Consider the following 19,090-nt stretch of genomic DNA (forward strand, 5'->3'; position numbering starts at 1 on the left):
TCGAGGAAGCCACACGGAATCATCACCAAAGCCCGCGCATTCGACTCCTCCGTTCTAGAGACAACAGAACCCCCGCCGGACGCACGCACGACGTCGGCCGGGCACGGTCCGCAGCGCAGCCGCCCCGCACAGCGCCGACAGCGCTCGGCCTCCAGCCGCGGGGCCGGATCCCCGTCCGTCTCCCCGTCCGTCTCCCCGTCCGTCTCCCCGCGCACCAGGGCCGCTCCGCCCCAGTCTCCCACGCCGCTTCTTCCCATCAACCAGCTTGTGCCCTCAGCAAAGATGGCATCTGGCCAGAAAGGGGCAGCCAGTGGCTGCCGGCTGCGTGCCCTCAGCAAAGATGGCTCCCGGCCGGAAAGGAGCTCCAGGGACTTCCGGACCGGCGGACCGCGGCGCGGCTCGCTTCCGGCGGCGCTCCGAATGACGTAAGAGCGCGCCGAGCGGCGTGGCCCTGGGACGCTGCGGGGGCACATGGAGGTCAGCGGCGGTGCTGGCGGCCGCGGTGTAGGTCTGATGGCGCGGGGGGGCGGCTGGGCGGCGGTTGTAAGGCCCCCAAGGGCGCGGGAGGACGCGGGGGAGTTGAGAGTCCCGGGGCGAGGGGAGGCCGGTCCGCGCGCACGCCCTCGTCCGCCGCCATCCCGCGGGCGCGGGTGCAGGTACTCGGTTTGTACCCGGAGGCCGAGCCTCGGGGCGCGAGTACGCCGATACCCCGCGTCTCCCAGCGTCCGCTCTTCTGCGGTTAGGACGGGCGTCTGGCGCGGAGGGAGCCGAGGGAGCCCCGGAGGCCCGGGGCTGGAGCGCGCCGCCGTGGCGGGAGGAGGCCGTCGGGGCCTGTGCGACCTGCCCGTGGCGTGCGCGGCCCCGTCCGCGGGGTTTGTGATAGGCCGGGGAAGAGGGCGATGCCCCGGGTCGCGGCAGGGGGGGTAGGGGGGAAGGGTGGGAGGGGAGGAGAGTTCCCGGGGGCCGGGAGGGGGCGCGGTGATGTGGGGAGGGGAGGGGAGGGGTGATGGGGCCTGGAGGGGAGCGCCGTGGTGATGTGGGGAGGGGGCGGGGTGATGGGGACCCCCTCCCCGCCCTTGGGAGCCTGCTGCTCGCCTGGAGCCCCGGCTTCGGGCTGGGCCCCGGGGTCACTGTTGAACCGCTGGCCCAGCCACCCCCTCGGGTGATGCCAAGCACAGTGCGCGGACTCTCCGCAGCCCAGGCTCTAATGCGGATGAGTTCTGGGCCTCGGTCACCTGCGCGGAACCAAAAGCCTGAAAGGTGGTTCTTCAGGAAACAGATGTACAGCGCCGGCAGGAAGCAGAGGCTGCGGCCTCTGGAGAGGGGCTGAGCTGCGGTCCGTGTGTCTTGCTCTGTGTCTGGGAGTCCGCAGCTGTGCCCGCCTCACCTCTTCCTCTCCTTTGTGTCTTCAGGGCTGTGGAACTGCCGGCTAGGAGTCTCAGCTGCCTGCCCCCCGGGCCGAGATGGCAGTTCGCCTGGTGAAGCGATGCACCTGCCTCCTGAGGGGGGCCATGCTCGAGGCCCCTGCCCTGGCTCCGGGCTGCGGACTCCGACTTAGCAGGGTCGCCCCCAGGGTTCTGACGTCCTCAGCTACCTCGCCCAGTTCCCACTTCCCAGGTCCCTTATCGGGGCTTGTGGAGAAGGAACGGGCATTCGCCGCCAACTCAGAGCACCAAGATGTGGACCAGCTCATCGAGAAGGCTACTCGGCCTGAGGAGCTGCTGGAGCTCTTTCGTGGTGGTCACTGCTTGCACGAGAACCATGCAGCCCTCATCCTCATCCAGCTCTCTCGCCTGCTGGCCAACAAGCCAGAAGACAAGAAGGCATTGCTTCTGCAGGATGCCCACTTCCAGCAGCTGCTTCAGCTGGTCAATAGCCAGGTGGGTTTCTAGAATGTACTCTGAGGGTTCAACGAGCAGGAAAAGGTGGCCCTAGAGTCCAGAGTAGCCGGTCAGTTTCCAGGTACAGCCAGGAGCTCCACCACCCTGCCAGGTAAGTCCTCCACATCCTCTAGGTTTTCATTTTGGGGGTTTTTTGGTGTGTTTTTTGTTTAAAGATTGTATTTATTCATGAGAGACACAGAAAGAAGCAGAGACACAGGCAGAGGGAGAAGCAGGCTCCATGCAGGAGCCCGATGCAGGACTTGATCCCAGGACCCTGGGGTCACACTCTGAGCCAAAGGCAGACGCTCAACCCCTGAGCCATCCAGGTGCCTCTAGTTTTTCATTTCGTAGAGTACAAATACTTTTATGTGTCTTTTTCCTGTTAGTGCTTTATGCAGACGTTTTAGGTGAATGAGTATAAACTGTGTTGTTGTTGTTGTTTTAAGATTTTATTTATTTGTTCATGAGGGACGTGGGGGCGCGGGGGAGACACGGGCAGACGGAGAAGTAGGCTCCATGCAGGGAACTGGACATGGGACTCGATCCCAGGTCTCCAGAATCACACCCCTGGCCAAAGGCAGCGCCAAACCACTGGGCCATCAGGGCTGCCCAGTATAAGCTTTTTTTTCCCAAGCAGCAAACGCCCTTCCCTGGCGAGGCAGTCCTGACTTGTGTAGCTCCCGTCCAGGGTCTGTATGGCTAACAGTGGGCATGCTCCCATGGCTGGAAGGGATACAGGGTATTGGACGGAGGGCGCCAGGCCACTGGGCTGGGTACAGCCATCATCCAGCTAGTCAGACCCTTACACTGAGGGAACAGGGCAGGGGGAGGGCCTGAGTAGCACCTACAGGGGAGGAAGCAGAACTCCAGTTGGCTCTTTTGCCAGAGGGGGGGGTCCACACCACAGGCAGGAGGTCGAACCCCTGCTCTGGCCTTGTCTGCCCACATTCCCTCCCCAAGTCTATGCTTCTGTCCCTTGCTGAGCAAAAGGGATAGGAGATTCACAGTTCAAGGGCGGGGTTTCCAGGCTTCCACTGAAAAGCAGGGGGTGTGGCTGGCTGTTTTTTATGAGATAGGCTAACTAGGCCAAGGGAGGAAATGCTAGAACGTGTGTGTTAGGGGAAGTATCACGTCCGGGAGCTGTGTCTCAGTGAAACGTGTGCGTGCACGCTGGAGTCATGACAGAAGGTGGTCGAGTGCCACTGCCAGTGCCAGTGCTCGTGATCTCATCCTGAGCCCTTCTGGTGGTGAGGGTGTGGTCCTGACGGTTATTTATTGAGTACCAGGTACACACTAAGGAAGCAAGTATTAGGAGGTGGATGTGAACAACATGACAAATTGACGAGCCAGGATAAACCAGGAACAAATTATAACGAGTTTGGAGATTTAAGCTTCCTTTTAAAAGTTCCCCTGCTATCCAGGAGACGCACAGACATAGGCACCAGGTTTCCTGAAACAGACTCAGATTCCAGACTTGTCAGCCTCCGCAGCCCTTCGCACACCGGCTCCCCTGTTTGCACTCAGCACCAGGTGTGGTTCCAGCTCACATTTGAAGGGAACAGCTTCACAAGAAGGGGCACCATTAGAGGCTCAGTGCTCCAGACAGCCCCTCCCCACCGAGTGCCTGTGTCCTGGCTCTCCTGTGGGCCCCCTGCCATATACTGCCTCTGCAAGGGGCTGGGCTGGAGGGGCCCCATGCATCTCTGAGGCCTGGAAACACACACCCTGCTGGGAACGGCAGAGTCTTCTTGTCAGAAACAGGTACCAAGGAGGAGGGAGGGAGGTGCCAGCATGGCACTGCTGTAGATGGTGGGGCTTTAAGGAAACTGAAGTGGGGTGTGAAGCTCCCCTGGTGTTGGTGCCTGACACGGCCACGGTGGCAGCCGGTGAACAACCAGCCCCTTGTCCCAGACGCCTGGGTTAGGATGGCCAGGACTGTGTTGGACCCAGGCCTCCTTTTGCCCACACATTCAAGGGCCTCTCACGCCCTGAGGAGCACGGACTGGGTGGGGCAGGGGGGTCCCCCGTGCCTGGACATGCTGTGCTGGATGCCGGCGTTACTCTCATCAACGTCCATGAGAAACACTTTACCACAACTGTGGGACCGCTCCATTGGGGAAAAGGGGCTTAGAATTTGGGCTTCTCAGACTCAGTGGGGCAGTTGTGTGCTGTAGGAAAGTCAGTGTGTCTGTAACAGCCAGGGAGCGATACGGTCACCACAAGCAAAGGAACGAGCGGGCTCCTGCAGGCTTGCCTCCCAGTCCTGGACGCAATGGCTTGCCTGGGTTCAGGCCTGCATGTGTGAGATGGGCACTCACCAGATGTGCCCGCCATGCAGAGCAGCTGTGGCCGAGTCTGTGTGTAACCGGCCTCCTCTGTGGAATTTGCATTGGAGAAACTCGGGAATTTCGCTTCTCATGCAACCTTCTTGTTTGAAGGTGACCCAGACAGCTGCCAGAAGCCCCCTCCCCCACCCCAAAGCAGTGGGTGGGCTGTGCTGGGCAGGCAGCTTCTAGTCCAAACCCCTGACATAAGTCAGGTGGAGTCTTGCGTGTGACTTTTTTGTGTCCTTCCAACCCAGATAACCTCCGTGTGGCACGGGATCCTCGTGAAGCTGCTCCGGAGCCTCTATGCGCTGGCGCTCCCCGGGGCCTGCAAGGAGCTGCAGTCGGTGGAGCAGGAGGTCCGCTGGCGCCTGCGCAGGCTTAAGTACAGGCACCTGGTCTTCCTGGCGGAGTCTAGTGCCACCTACATGCAGGAGCGGGACTCCCAGGAGCTGCTGGCTGAGCTGCTTGTGCACCTGGAGCGGCGATGGGCAGAAATCGAGGATTGCCGCATGGTAGTGTCCATGATGGCCAAGATAGGGCACCTCTCGGAGCCACTGATGAACCGCCTGGAAGACAAGGTACTGGGGCAGGAGCCCTGGGAAGCTGCTTGCCACTCCTGGTGGGGAGAGCACAGGGCCCGAACCGTGCCTGGTCTTACTCCACAATCACCTTGTGCGCCTAACTGGGGCCGTCAGGTGGCTCAGCTCCAGGCTAGTGCTTGGTGGTGATGCCTCCCGCACCTTGCAGTCAAGTCAAATTCAGCTCCCATTCCCGTCATAGTGGGTGCTGGCCCAGATGGCTGCCACAGCAAGCCCTGCAGCTCATGGGCCCTGGGTCCTCTGCACTAGGACCTGGGGATAAGTTTGGCTGCAGACAGGGCACCCCAGAACCCAGCGGGGGTCCCTAGCTGGGAGCAGAGGCAGGGCCCACCCAGCTGGGGCCTGGGGTTACTGAGCTCAGGTCCAGTCGCTGTCCCACAGGGGCTGCACTGCATGGGACCCCTGGCCTCGGCCGTCGAGCTGACCCCTGCCGGCTGTGATTGACAGTGCCTGGAGCTGGTGGAGCAGTTTGGCCCCGACGAACTACGGAAGGTGCTGTTGACGCTAGCCACTCAGAATCGGCGGTCAGTGCCCTTGCTGCGGGCCATCTCTTACCACCTGGTCCAGAAGCCCTTCCCCCTGACGAAAGGCATCCTCCTGGACCTGGCTTACGCCTATGGTGAGCCCTTCCCACCAGGAGCACTGGGCGAAGGGGCACTATGGCCGCAGCTATGTCAAATTCGATGCCTGCCTATCCTGTGGCCGGCACTGGTCCAAAAGGCTGCCACAGCAACACTGTGACCCATGGGCCCTGATTCCCCGCACTGGGCCTCAGGGATAAATCTGATCACAGACACCAACCTCCCAGACCTTGAGGCCATACAGGGGTGGCTGGGTGGCTCCCAGGCAGCCCGCTGACCCTCACTGGGTGAACCCTGGGGTCACTGTGTCCCGAAGGCAAACTCGGCTTCCAGCAGACCCAGGTGTTCCAGCGCCTTGCATCTGACCTGCTGCCCCGTGCTCCCAGCCTGACATCCAGCGAGGTGGCCCGCTGCACCAAGTCCTTCGCCCTCCTCAAGTGGGTCAACGGGCCCCTGTTTGAGGCCTTCGTCCAGGTGAGCTGGGCAGCGCCCTGCGTCTTCTATCAGGCGCAGCAGGCCAGACACACTGCCAGACTGCAAAGGGGGGTGGCTAGAGAGGGGGGTCCCCATCCGAGGGTGATTGGGGGAGGAGCCATCTCAGGTGGTGCAGATGACATGGGTGAGGGTGGTCTCCGGCCTCAGGTGACTGTAGCAGGGACTGTTGTGGACAGCGAAGCTCCGAATTTGCTCTCTGCTCCTGAAGCAGCAAGGAAAGATGCTCACGTTTGCGTGCAACCACTTGAGGCTATGCGGACTGGCTGCAGCATTTCCAGAGTCTCCACCTCTGGGGGAAGGTCTAGATGACCTAGGTGGCTGGGAGCCCTGTGGGAGGGCCCGTTGTGTCTTACGTTTCCCTCTGCTGTGTGGCCGGTCTAGCACATCCTAGACAGAGCCCAGACTATCACTGGGCTACACCTGTGCAACATGCTCCTGGCCTTCGCGCATCTGAACTTCCACCCGGAACAAGAGGACCAGTTCTTCTGCTTGGTACAGTCTGTGTACCCCTGCTCCCCCATCCTCTTCCTGTGCCTGCCGGACCCCCGGGGGGAGCTCCAGACTGGACTTGTGCATGGGAGCCCTAGGTATAGAGGCAGAAAGGAAGACCCAGCGTGGGGGCCATGGGGACGCCAAGAGGGCCATGGGAGCCAGCTGGAGCCACACGGGACATGCGTTGTCTGGGGTCTAAGACCTGAAATCTCCACATGTGCACTGTGTGGCCCAGAGCAGCTGCAGGTCAAGGACCATCAGCCTGCTCAGTCACCACGTGGTCAGGGCTGGGTCTCCCTGGTGCTCCCTCAACTCCCTGCTGATGCTGTGAGACTTGCCAGCAGGCACAGGTGTGCAGGTCACTGCAGAGTGCCCCTGCGCAGGGGTGAGACTGCCTGTGTGTCTACCGGCCTCAACCCTAGGTCTGCTGGCTGTGGTCCCTTACCAGTGGGAGGGGCAGTGGGAAAGTCTAGCTGAAGGTCGTGCTGCCCAGGTTGCTCCTGGGTGACAAGGAGGGTTTCTGGAGCTTTCTACGAGGGGATGCGCCAAGCCTGAGCAGAGCAACTGCAGGCTCACTCCCCAGAGCTGCTTTGGGCCTTGGTGCGGCCAAGTCCTTCGGGAGCCCTGAGCATGGCTGGCCCTGGGATGTGTGCTGCCGCTGAGGGAGACCCCCATCCGTCCACCTCGCCCTGTCCTCACCCAGGTCCGTGAGAAGCTGGGCTCAATGCTGTCGGGCCTGCCCCCAGCCCTGCAGGTGGACGTGGTGTGGGCTCTGTGCGTGCTGCAGCAGGTGCAAGAGGCAGAGCTGCGGGCTGTGCTGTGCCCTGAGCTGCATACCCAGTTCCTAGGTGAGTGGTGTGTGGCATCTCCTCTTACCCTGAGGGATGCGGAGCCCTTCCCGCTGTAGCTCCAGCTGGTTGGCTGCCTGGTCCTGCATGTGTCCAGCACCTCCAGCGGGGCTGGGCAGGGGAGAGGGGACATCCCAAGCCCACCTGGCACTCACTGCTCCCCCGCCCCCTCCCCGAGGGTGGCCCACACACCCTCTTCTACCTGTGATGACATGTATTTCATGGTGCAGCTTGGGGGCAGAGCGTGCTGGTCCTCAGTTCACCCGCTCTTCTCGTTGTGTCCTCTTCCTTAGGGGGCGGGTCCCCAAAACATCAGAGCACCTTTCAGAAGCTGCTGCACATCAACGCTACTGCCCAGCTGGAGTATCCCGAGTACACGGGCCCCCTCCTTCCGGCCTCTGCTGTGGTCCCCAGGCTCTCAGCCTTAGACAGGAAGGTGACCCCTTTGCAGAAGGAGCTGCAGGACACACTGAGGGGGCTGCTGGGGAGCAAGGGCAGCTTCATGGTGCCCACGCAGTACGGCTGGGTCCTGGGTGAGGCCCTCCCCATACTCCCACCACAGCGGCCGCGGGACTGCTCCTAGTTCTGCCCCCTGCTCCCCCGAGGACAGTGCCCAACATGTGCCCCACACCTATCCCTAGACGCTGAGGTAGTGTTGGACCCAGATAGCCAGTTCCTGCCCCCGAGGGACTTCGTGGCCCCCCATCTTGCCCCACCCTCCGGGAGCCAGCCGTTGCCTCCTGGAGCCAAGAGGTAGGCAGGCCTGCAGCTTTTCTGGGCTCCCCACTCCTCCCAAGGGCCCAGGAGCCCCTGAAGCTGAAGCCCTGCGCCTCTCCCCCACCAGGCTGGCCTTCCTACGCTGGGAGTTCCCCAACTACAGCAGCCGGAGCCGAGACTTGCTGGGGCGCTTCGTGCTGGCCCGGCGCCATGTGCTGGCCGCTGGCTTCCTGGTGGTGGATGTGAGTACTGTTGGGCAGGCAGTGACCACATGGCCCCCCAGCTCCTGAGGGTGTCCCTATGAGGGTTCCCCCTTCACGCAGGAGAAAGGGCAGCTTCAAAGATCCTATTTTCCCCAAGGCCGTGGCTTCTGTTACCCGCTCTAGGCCTTGTGCACCAGATCTGCACGTCCACGTCAGCCGGTGCTAGAGCTGGGTGCTGCCCAGGACACTGCGCTCCTTCTTGCTCCCATCGGAGAGCAGACTGTCCTATATGGGCCACAGGACACAGGAGTGGCCTTAGAGGCCACATGATGGTTTTGTCATGCATCTCAGGGTGGTTTTTTGGTTTTGTTTTTAACAATGTTTAAAAATTTAAAAGTTGCTCTCAGATGCCACAGGCTCTTGGATCCCAGGCTTAGAGGTCAGGCTCCTGTAGCTCTGAGCCCTGCGGAAACCAGGATCTCTTCCCTGAACACGGTGCCACAGCTCCGTGGGCTTGGGAGGCCTGGGGTGTGGGCGCAGAACAGCAGACAGAGCAGGGGTCCCCACACCCTCCCCACAGGTCCCGTACTACGAGTGGCTGGAACTCAAGTCTGAGTGGCAGAAAGGCGCCTACCTGAAGGACAAGATAAGAAAAGCAGTGGCGGAGGAGCTGGCCAAGTGACCTGTCCTGAGCCGTGAACTGCGTTTCCCCAGGGTGGGGCCAGGTTCCCCCAGAGGCCTGGCCATGGCCACTCATGGACACACGTCCCTGTGGGGCTTGCCCAGAGAGGAGTGCTGGCCGGCAGCTCTTGCCTCTTGTGGGCAATAAACCTAGAATTTCAGTTTTCAACACCAGAAGGCATCTTGGCCTTTGTCACCGTCACCACCATCCACCCTGCTTTCCAGGCGGTCCGTCTGTCCTAGCTTCTGCCTCCACGGGGGCCCTTGTCCTGTACATGCACACACAGCCACCTGCCTCCTGCTCACACTGCGCAGATTTGGTCCTAGAGTTCCAGCTTTGGAGCCATGAGGACCTTCCTGGGGTAGGCCCATTGGGGTTTGAGCACATGAGTACATGGCTTGGGGCTCTCATCATGGTTTGGTACCCAGCACAGTTGTCCTAGAAGTTCTCTTGTGCATGGTCTCGAGTGAGTGGGGGGAAGCCAGAGACCCAAGCTGACCAGGAGGCAGTGGCTCTGGAGCAGAAGGCAAGTGTACTCATCTGTTACAGCAGGGTTGGAGTCCCCTCCTTGCCGTCTCATCCCAGCCAGGGGGCCCTGGTGTTGTGTGCCCTAAGCCTCCTGTCCTGGCCTGGCAGTAGTCCCACTAGACACTGGAAAGAACAGTCTGCTTCCCTCCTGGTCCCTTGCCAGAAATTTCATTGGTAGAATAGACAAGAGTGATTACTGGGCACTGCCATTTGCCCCCAGCAGCTCAGAAGAGTGCAAAGGCAGCCAGGGAGAAGGGCCCCTCAACCCCAGGTCCCCATCCCAGCGGTGCCACAAGCCTCCAGAGGGTCTCAGGAAGAGCTAGTTCATCTCTTGAAACCTCGCGGGCCTGGGGGTGGATGGGGAGCCATTGGACCCTTGTTTGCACAGGCTGGTGGCTGTCCCTCACCAGGTGGGAGGGGGCAGCCAAGGTGGCCTAGGCAAGATGGGGGCAGGAGGGCCTGCCACAGTGGAGCACTGTCCTGGATGAGTGCCACATGCAGAGCTGGTTCAGGAGGACTTCAGGGATGTCCCATCCACCACTTGGGACCACCGGCCTTCATGGCAGACACTCAGGTCCCTTTGTGCTTATGAGAAGGGACAGTGGTCCCTGTGTCCTCCCAGTTTCCCCGGTGCTGACCTCTTGTGGGACCAACGGGTGTCACACCAGGACACTGACAGGGAATGGAGTGCACGTTGGCACGAAGACCCCTGTGCCCTTCACACCGTGCATCCCCCTTGCTAGCTGGTGACCTTGGGTTGGATGGGTTTAGCTCCTGCAGTTAGGTCCGTTCTTGGATCAGTGCCTGGGGGGTGGCTGCCTGTCGTGGCACCATCCCACGTCCCCCTGGCACAGCGAGGGGCCCTGAGGTCCTCCACACCCTCATCCCGTGGTAGACGCTTGAGGTTCCAGGAGGCAGGGCAGGTCCCTGTGGCTGGTGCTGGGGAGCACTCTAGCCATCAAGTGGGTGTTTCCACAACCAGCAGCGGTCTTTTCACCTTCATGTGTGCTTACTGGTCACTCACATGATCTTTGGAGAAATACCTACTCCCATTCTGTGTCTCATATGCAGTTAGGTCGTCTGAGTTGTAACAGTATGTTCCAGAAACCAGTGCCTTGTTGGATAAATGATCTGCAAATGCTTACTCCCATTTTGTGGGTTGTACCTTCTTGGTGGTGTCCTTGAAGCTACAAAGTTCCTGTGATATTCACTGTATTTTCTTTTACTTGTGCTTTGGGGCTCATATCCAGAAATCATTTGGTGAATCTAGGTCATGAAAATATACCCTGTTTTCTAAGAATTTCGTAATTCTGCCCATATATTACTACTTTTAATCTATTTGGGGTTGACTTTTGAATTTGGTGTGTGCTGAGCATCAACTTCGTTCTCTTCCGTGTGACTCTCCAGTTGTCCCAGCACCGTTATTGAGAAGATTGTTTTCCCCTTGAGAAGTATGATCTCAATAGTATGATCTTGGCATCTTTGTTGAAACTCACTTGGCCACGGATGCCTGGGGTTATTTCCAGGCTCTCAGTAGCACACGGTCTCTTGATTGTTGGCTTTGTAGGACCCTTTGAAACCAGAAAGTGAGTCCTGAATTACATCAAGCTAAAAAGCTTCTGCACAGTAAGGGAAAGAGCCAGCAAAACTAAAGACCTACAGAATGACAGGAGATATTTGCAAATGACATATCCAATAAAGGGTAGGTGACCAAAATATATAAAGAACTTAATACCAAAAACACCATTTGTATTTTAAAATGGACAGAAGACACGAACAGACGTGTCTCCTAAGACATCCAGATGGCCAACGGACACAAAAAAGTTGTTGAGCATCACTTGCCATCAGAGAAACACAAATCAAAACCACAATGAGACACCAATTCACACCCATCAGAATGGCTAAACAAGACAGGAAACCACGAATGTTGGCGAGGATGTGGAGAAAGGGGGGAGGATGCAAACTGGTTCGGCCACTGGAAAACTGGAGGTTCCTCAAAGGGTTAAAAATAGAGCTACCCTACGACACAGTAATTGCACTGCTGTTTACCAAAAAACAACAGGAATTCAAAGGGATACTGCACAGAAAGGGAAACAGAACATGAGAGACTCCTAACTGGGAAACAAACTAGGGGTGGGGGAAGGGGAGGGGGGTGGGGGTGACTGGGTGACGGGCACTGAGGGGGGCACTTGATGGCATGAGCACTGGGTGTTATTCTATATGTTGGCAAATTGAACACCAATAAAAAATAAATTTACAAAAAATAAAATAAAACAAAGGGATACTGCAGCCCTGTGTGTATAGCAGCATTAATTACAATAGCTAAGCTCTGGAAGCAGTCCATCAACTGATGAGTAGATTAAATTGTGTATCATGCTGTGGAATATTCCTCAGCCATTAAAAAAATAAACCTTGCCATTTGCAACAATGTAGATGGAGCCAGAGAGTATTCTGCCAAGTGAGCTAAGATACCATAGGATTTCACTCATGGAATTTAAGAAAAATAAAGGGAAAAAGACCAAAAACTCCCAACTAAGGATGGTTAGTTATGTGAGGGGAGGGGCTAAGCACGCTGCTCTCGATGAGTGTGGGATTCTCTGGCAGGGCTGACTTGCTATGCTGTACACCTGAAACTAATACAACACTGTGTTAACTACACTGGAATTTTAAAAAGCATGAGCCCTATTTTCTTGTATGTTTTTGAGATTGTTTCAGGTCTTCTGGGGCTCTTGCAACCGCCTGTTTGGCTGTGTGGTTCACGGATACCTGCTGCCATTCAGTAGGCGGCCTTTATGTTTTGTTGATGGTTCCTTCCTATGCATTTCAAAAAATACGTATTCATGAGAGATGGAGAAAGGCAGAGACACAGGCAGAGGGAGAAGTAGGCTCCACGCAGGGAGCCCAATGCCGGACTAGATCCTAGAACTTTGGGATCACACCCTGGGCCAAAGGGGCATCCCACATTTTAGCATTTGTTGCCCCTGCCTGAGGAAACTGGTCCAAAGAAAATATTGCTGAGACCAACGTCAGAGAACTTACAGCCTGTGCTCTCCTCTGAGAGTTTTAGGGTTTGGGGTCACACATTTAGGTCTTTAATCCATTTGGAGTTTATTTTTGTCGACAGTGTCAGAAAGTGGTCCTGTCTCTTCTGCATGTGGCTGTCCAGTTTTCCCAGCACTATTCGTTGGTATTATCTTCCCCATCAGGCATTCTTACCACCTTTGTCATGGATTCATTGACCCCATAAATGTGGGTTTATTTCTGGGCTCTCTGTTCAGTTCCATTGATCTGTATGTCTGTTTCCTGCCAGTACCATATTTTTTGATTAATCTGATTCCTTATTTGCATCATAGTATAGTTTAAAATCAAGGAGTGTGATGCTTCCAAGTCTTGTTATTTCTCAGGAGTGCTTTAGCTATTCGGGATCAACACTTTATTTTTAAAGATTTTATTTATTCATGAGAGACACAGAGAGGCAGGCTCCATGCAGGGAGCCCGATGTGGGACTCAATCCCTGGACCCCAGGATCCTGAGCTGATGGCAGACACTCATCCACTGAGCCACCCAGGCGTCCCAACAATTGATTTTAGTATACTTATCTTAAATCTTGCAACTGTGCTGAACTAATTATCAGTCCTAATTATTTTTGATGCTTTTAAGATTTTGTTTTTGACTTTTGGCATTTTTATATGTCTGTTTGTGGGTCTGTCTGTATAGATCCTACCTGGGGTCCATTGAGCTTCCTGAATATATGGGAGGTTTTTCAACTTAGGAGGTTTGCAGCTGTGCCTTCTTTGAAAGTTCTCTCTCCTCCTGGTTTCCCATTATGTGTATTGGGCCAGTTAATGTGTTCCACATTTCTCAGGGACTCTGTTCATTTTTTCTCTGTTCTTAGGCTAGCATAATCTCCTATGATCTGTCTTCAAGTTCACAAATTCTCCTGCCAGTTCATATCTTCTGTTTGGTCCCTAAAGTGAATCTCATCATTTCTGTGTTTTATGAATCTTCTCTACTTGATGTGACCTTCTGATACCTTCCTTTACTGTAGTCATGCTGTCCTTTAGCTGTGAACATATTTACAATGGCTACCTCAGAGTCTTTGTGAGATGTGGCATCTAGTTCCTCTCAAAAGCAGTTTCTGTTGCCCGCTTTCTTGCCAGTATACAGGTCATACACTCCTCTGTGTGCCTGGTAATTTTTTTGTTGGAGACTAGGCATTTTTAATAAAATACTGTAACAACTCTGGGTTCTGGCCCAGTACCCCCCTCCTCTAGGGCGTGTTACTGTTATGTGCTTGTTTGCTTGGGGACTGGCTAGCCTCTTTTGGTGAGTCTGCTCCTTTCCCCTGCCGTGTTGCACCTCGGCGGGGGGTTGGGGGGGCATGGGTATGCCCACAGTCACCCTGGCCTGCTGTCTAGGCAGTGGCTTCACTGGCTCTGTGAATCTCCTCCCAAATGCCTTTGACCACAACGTCCACTGTCCTGAGGACACTCTTGGGTCAAAACTTGCCTGAGCTTTATTGCAAGGGAAGTCCACTCCTATGGGAAGAGATTGGGAGCTGTCCACTTTAGGGCCTGGCAAATTCTCAGCCAGGACTCAAAGCAAGCTTATGAGAGGCACCCCCAGCCTGGGAGCTGAGCACTCAGTGGAGGGGGACAGCAGCCTCTTCTGGAGTGGAACCATGGCTTTGGGGTGCAAGAGGGGTCGCCAGGCTGGCATGGTGTGCCAGGCCCAAGGGAAGGTCTCCCACAAGTGGGGGCTAAAGAGGAAGGGAGCCCCACCTTGATCACACTTGCCTGGAACTCAGCCTCAGCAGCAGGGGTCAGGACAGGATAAGAAATGCTAAGTGGGGGATCCCTGGGTGGCTCAGTGGTTTGGCACCTGCCTTTGGCCCAGGGCGCGATCCTGGAGTCCCGGGATCAAGTCCCGCATTGGGCTCCTGGCGTGGAGCCTGCTTCTCTCTCTCTCTCTCTCTCTCTCTCTCGTCTATCATCAATAAATAAATAAATATTTTTTTAAAAAAAGAAAGAAATGCTAAGTGACCTGGGCCCCTGTGTTCTTGGCAGTTAGATGGGTTCTGTACCTTGGGGAGAGGAGAAGGGAGGGAGGGAGCAGCTTGGCTCAAATAACACTGACTCTGCTTTCTTAACTCAGGGCCTCTGCATGGCTCAGTTGGTGAAGCATCCAACTCTTGGTTTCAGCTTAGTTTGTGACCTCAGGGTGGTGAGATCGGGCCCCACATCAGGCTTTACACTCAGTGCACAATCTGCTTGAGGTTCTCTCCCTCTGCCCCCCCCATGTGCACTTGTGCTTTCCCCCCTCTTTAAAATAAATACATCTTTACAAAAATAAAAACTTTGCACCAATTCTCTTGAATAGTGCTTTTTTTCATTTGTTTGCCCATCAGAGCATTTCCAGAAGTTTTAACAGTCATATAATTTCCACCAGTTTTGCTGGGAAGCTGGCCAGTGAAACTGCTCCCATTCTGGAAGTCTGGCAGCCCTTACTTCTTTTCTTGCCTCACCGTGGGTTAGGATCCGCAGCCCTGTGTTGAACCCAGGGGGCAACAGGTATCCATGTCTTGCCTCGGCCTCCAAGAGCAGTCTTTCACCACCACGCACTGTTGGCTTTAAGGCTTTTGCAAGTGATCTTCATCACTTTGATATTAACCTGCTGAAAAAGTTTCTACACTCTGGACGGCTGTTGGGTTATGTCAGATGTGTCTTGTGTCACTCAATATGGTCACGTAACTTCTCTTCTTTAGCTTGTTGGTATGGTGGATGACACAAGTGATTTTAAATGTTGAATGGCCCGTGCACACCTGGAAAAAAAATCCATCTGCTCAGGGGTGTCTACTTCTTTTTATACAATGTCAGATTTGATTTGCCAATATTTTACTGAGAATGTTTGTGCCTAAGTTTGTGGGAGAGGTTGAGCTGTGGTTTCTTGTTTGTTTCTGGTACTCTGCCTGGTTTTAATTTTGCTTCAGGAAATGAGTTAGGACGTGCTCCTTCATCGTGAGCTGAAGGCAGGCGCCCAACTGCTAAGCCATCCAGGCATCCCTGAACATTTATTTTTAAACATTTATTTAGGGCCATCCAGGCACCCCTAAGTAAAATATTTTTTTAAGAATAAACATTTGGGGGATCCCTGGGTGGCGCAGCGGTTTGGCGCCTGCCTTTGGCCCAGGGCGCGATCCTGGAGACCCGGGATCGAATCCCACGTCAGGCTCCCGGTGCATGGAGCCTGCTTCTCCCTCTGCCTATGTCTCTGCCTCTCTCTCTCTCTCTATGTGACTATCATAAATAAATAAAATTAAAAAAAAAAAAAAAAAAAAAAAAAAAAAAAAAAAAAAGAATAAACATTTGGGCAGCCCGGGTGGCTCAGCGGTTTAGCACCACCTTCAGTCCAGGGCGTGGTCCTGGAGACTCAGGATCAAGTCCCACATCAGGCTCCCTGCAGGGAGCCTGCTTCTCCCTCTGCCTGTGTCTCTGCCTCTCTCTCTCTCTGTCTCTCATGGATAAATAAATAAAATGTTTTTAAAAAATAAATAAATATTTTGGGCAGCCCCGATGGCTTAGAGGTTTAGCACCGCATTCAGTCCAGGACATGATCCTGGGAACATGGGATTGAGTCCCACATCAGGCTCCTTGCATGGAGCCTGTTTCTCCCTCTGCCTGTGTCTCTGCCTCTCTCTCTCTCTCTCTCTGTCTCTGTCTCTCATGAATAAATAATTAAAATCTTTAAAAAATAAAATAAACATTTTATTTATTTATTTGAGAGAGAGAGTGAGAGCACAAGCAGGGGGGAGAGGGGCAGAGGGAGAGGGAGAATCAGACTCCCCACTGAGCAGGGAGCCCGACATGGGGCTCGATCCCAGGACCCCAGGATCATGACCTGAGCTGAAGGCAGACGCTCCACCCTCTAAGCCCCCCAGGCTCCACCGCTGTGGACTCTGAACATTTTAAAGGACCCTATTTTGACTTACATATAGTGGTTTGGGGTGTCATCTTGTATGGTCTTAACGGTTGTTCTGGGTGTAGAGACACACTCATGTGAGGTCCCCCCAATCTGCTCCCAGCAGCATGTATACTTTGGGTCACATGTGCACACTGCTTCCATGTCGGTCCCTTTGCCATCGCTGCTTTTAAGAATCCTGTCGGGTGTCAGCTGGAGTTCTCGTTTGTTTCAGTGGTCACACATGCCACCAGACACTCAGGAGGAGGAGGAGTGCCCATCATTGTGCCCATCCCTCTGCCCTTCCTGTACTCTTTTCGCCCCCCCCCCCAGGCTTGTGGGGTGCTCTGCTGGTGCTGGAGCCTCCAGTGCCCCCTCCCTCAGAGCACACTTCCCATTCCTTCCTGTGTGCCTGCCTTCTCCGATGAGCCTTGCTTTCCACACTTGAAGGCCTGTCGCAGCTTCCTCCTGGCCTCTGGCTCTGGACCAGAAGCGCGCTGCGGTTCTCCTTGGCAGTCCCCATGGGTCTTGTGTTCTCTCTGGCCACTGCTGTGACTTTGTCCCCAGTGCTCACAAGTTAGAGGTCAAGTGTCCGGATGTGAATTTCCTTGGATGTATCATATTTGACCGTCCCTCAGCTCTTGCATCTGTAAGTTTCTATCTTTTGCCTATTTGGGGAGTTTCAGCCATCATGTCTGAATACTCTTCAACTGCCCTCTTTACTGCTCTTCTTCTGGGACTCCAGGTACATGAGCAGGGTCTTATGTTGTCATCCCGCACGGTCCTCAGCCTCTCTTGCCCAACGTTTTTCTTGTCGTTATTACTCAGTTGAGTACATTCTGTGGACCCATCCCAGCCTCACTTGGATGTCCTCTGTCATCTCTGGCCACTGATAAACTGCTCAGCAAGTGCTTCCTTTCAGTGATTCTATATCGTTCCGTGATCTTGGTTTGTTTCCATTTCATAACGTCTGTTTCTTTGCTGACGTTTTCCATTTGCTCCAAAAGAAACTTATTTCGCATGGCACCGCTTCCATGATGGCTGATTTAAAATCCTTATCAGGTAATTCCAGCATCTTCATCTTAGTTTTGGCATCAGTTGATTACTTTTTCTTATTCTAGTTGTGACCTTCCTGGGTCTTGGATTCTTCCTTGATCTTTCTGGCGTGACAGGTGATTTTTTGTATTGCCTCCTGAACAGTCAGTCCGGCTATTACATTCAAATTTTTTATTTCAGCAGGTCCATCCTGTCTGTGCTACTCTAGTGGCCTGTGGCTCCAGTGACAATAGTCCCTGCTGGGCCATCCTGGGCCCTAGGAGTACTTCCTGGGCTGAAACCCTGCCGTGGGCTCCTCCTAGCCAGTGCTACCACCCCTACCCTTGGGGCTTCTCAGTGGGGCAGAGGGGCAGGTGATCCCGGTGGGGAAGGAGCAGGCCTCCCCCTGACCCTCCTAGAATTGTCAGTGGGACTCCAGCCCTACATGGAGATGAATATGTCCGTCTGGTCCTCCTCCTGGGAGCAGACTGGGGTCCGGAAACGTGGTCAGGGGCCCCTTGTGTCAGCAGGCTGTTCCTGCAGCCCTGGGGACCCTCGCCGCATCACCTCACTCTTCGTGTGTGAGAGTTGTGTTGGGATTGTGTGTCTTGTGTCTACTGTCAGGAAGAGCAGACAAGCCGAGGCCACCCTGCCCAGACCAGAAGGCACACGGAAGGGCTTTTGGTTTCTGGGAGGTTGGTGCGGGCCGGGTGGTCGCGGTGCGCAGAGCAGAGGGAGCATGAAGGTCTCCGCCAGGGCAGCCGGGCTGTGGGGGGGGGCAACTTGGAAGAGCCGGAAGGCGAGAATGAAGGTGGATGCAGAGGGTCCCAGCAGGGGAGAGACGCTCCATCAGCGGCTGGGGGGTGCAGGATGCAGGGGTGGCCGCAGGAGACAGGGTTGGGGAGACGCCCCGCCCCCCGCCGCCGCCACAATGACCGCTCTGATTCCCTGCCGCCGCCCAGCTCGGGGGGGGGGGGGGGGGGGCGGGGGGCACAATGCTCATGTGTCTCGCGGAGCCGGAGCCTGGCACTGGGCGGGTGCGAGCGCGGGAGGCGGGCGGGGGAGGCTGGGGGGGCTGGGGAGGGGAGATGGGGGGGCGGCGGCCCAGGCCCAGGAAGGCGTGGCGCTCCTCTTCCTCCGCCGGGAGCCCGGGGGAGCCCGGGAGCGGGGTTGCGGGGTGCGCGGACCGTCCGCCCTGCTCCCCCGGGCTGCCTTCCCCGCGCTCCAGCCGCGCCGGCTCCCGTCTCGGTTTCCATGGAGCCGGGAGGCGGTTGCCACGGAGACCGACGTGCGACGACCGGCCAATCAGCATGGAGCTGCGGCTCCTGCTCACCCCCGGGATGGAGGCGGGGGGCGCGGGAGGCCGGGCCCCAGGACCGCGCCGCCACCTGCCCCGCCCGCGCCCCGCGCCCCGCGCCCCGCGCCCCGCGCCCCGCGCCCCGCGCCGCCCCCGCCTCCTGCGGAGCCGGCTTCGGCTTCGGGTGATGCTCCCTGGGGTCCGCCCAGCCTCCGGCCGGCCCGGCCCCTCGCGACCCGGGAGGATGCCGCGGGAAAGGCGCGGCGGCGCGACGCCGGAGGAGGGCGCAGCCGGGCGGGGAGGGGGCCCCGCACCCCCGCTGCGCTCCGCAGTGCTTGGGGCGCAGGCGCACGCTCCTCCGGGGCGCCGGGCGGGCGGGGCGGCGTGACGTCAGCCGCCGACCTCCCCCTACTCCCGGGCCGAGGGGCGGCGGCCGCGCAGGCTCC

General features: G+C 56.6%; 1 protein-coding gene and 2 non-coding genes across 5 annotated transcripts; all 3 read left to right on the forward strand.

The window, feature by feature from the left end:
• Positions 1 to 380: 380 nt before the first annotated feature.
• TBRG4 (transforming growth factor beta regulator 4) lies at positions 381 to 9,003 on the forward strand. 3 transcript variants are annotated; one of them, XM_038559525.1, is made up of 11 exons: positions 381 to 508; positions 1,413 to 1,880; positions 4,465 to 4,788; positions 5,257 to 5,428; positions 5,707 to 5,864; positions 6,267 to 6,377; positions 7,081 to 7,225; positions 7,519 to 7,758; positions 7,867 to 7,978; positions 8,070 to 8,184; positions 8,726 to 9,003. In XM_038559525.1, exons 2-11 carry the CDS (start codon positions 1,464 to 1,466, stop codon positions 8,825 to 8,827), a joined length of 1,896 nt encoding a protein of 631 aa, XP_038415453.1. In that variant the 5' UTR covers positions 381 to 508; positions 1,413 to 1,463; the 3' UTR covers positions 8,828 to 9,003. The 3 variants fall into 3 exon arrangements, with proteins under 3 accessions (XP_038415453.1, XP_038415454.1, XP_038415452.1); XM_038559526.1 differs by having other exon boundaries at positions 391 to 477; XM_038559524.1 differs by having other exon boundaries at positions 399 to 504.
• On the forward strand, positions 4,953 to 5,089 carry LOC119869668. Its single transcript, XR_005371760.1, has one exon. It is a non-coding gene; the product is annotated as a small nucleolar RNA SNORA5 (small nucleolar RNA).
• On the forward strand, positions 5,474 to 5,608 carry LOC119869669. The gene has a single exon (XR_005371761.1). It is a non-coding gene; the product is annotated as a small nucleolar RNA SNORA5 (small nucleolar RNA).
• Positions 9,004 to 19,090: the final 10,087 nt, after the last annotated feature.

Source organism: Canis lupus, chromosome 16 (assembly GCF_011100685.1).
Source record: "Canis lupus familiaris isolate Mischka breed German Shepherd chromosome 16, alternate assembly UU_Cfam_GSD_1.0, whole genome shotgun sequence".
NCBI lineage: Eukaryota > Metazoa > Chordata > Mammalia > Carnivora > Canidae > Canis > Canis lupus.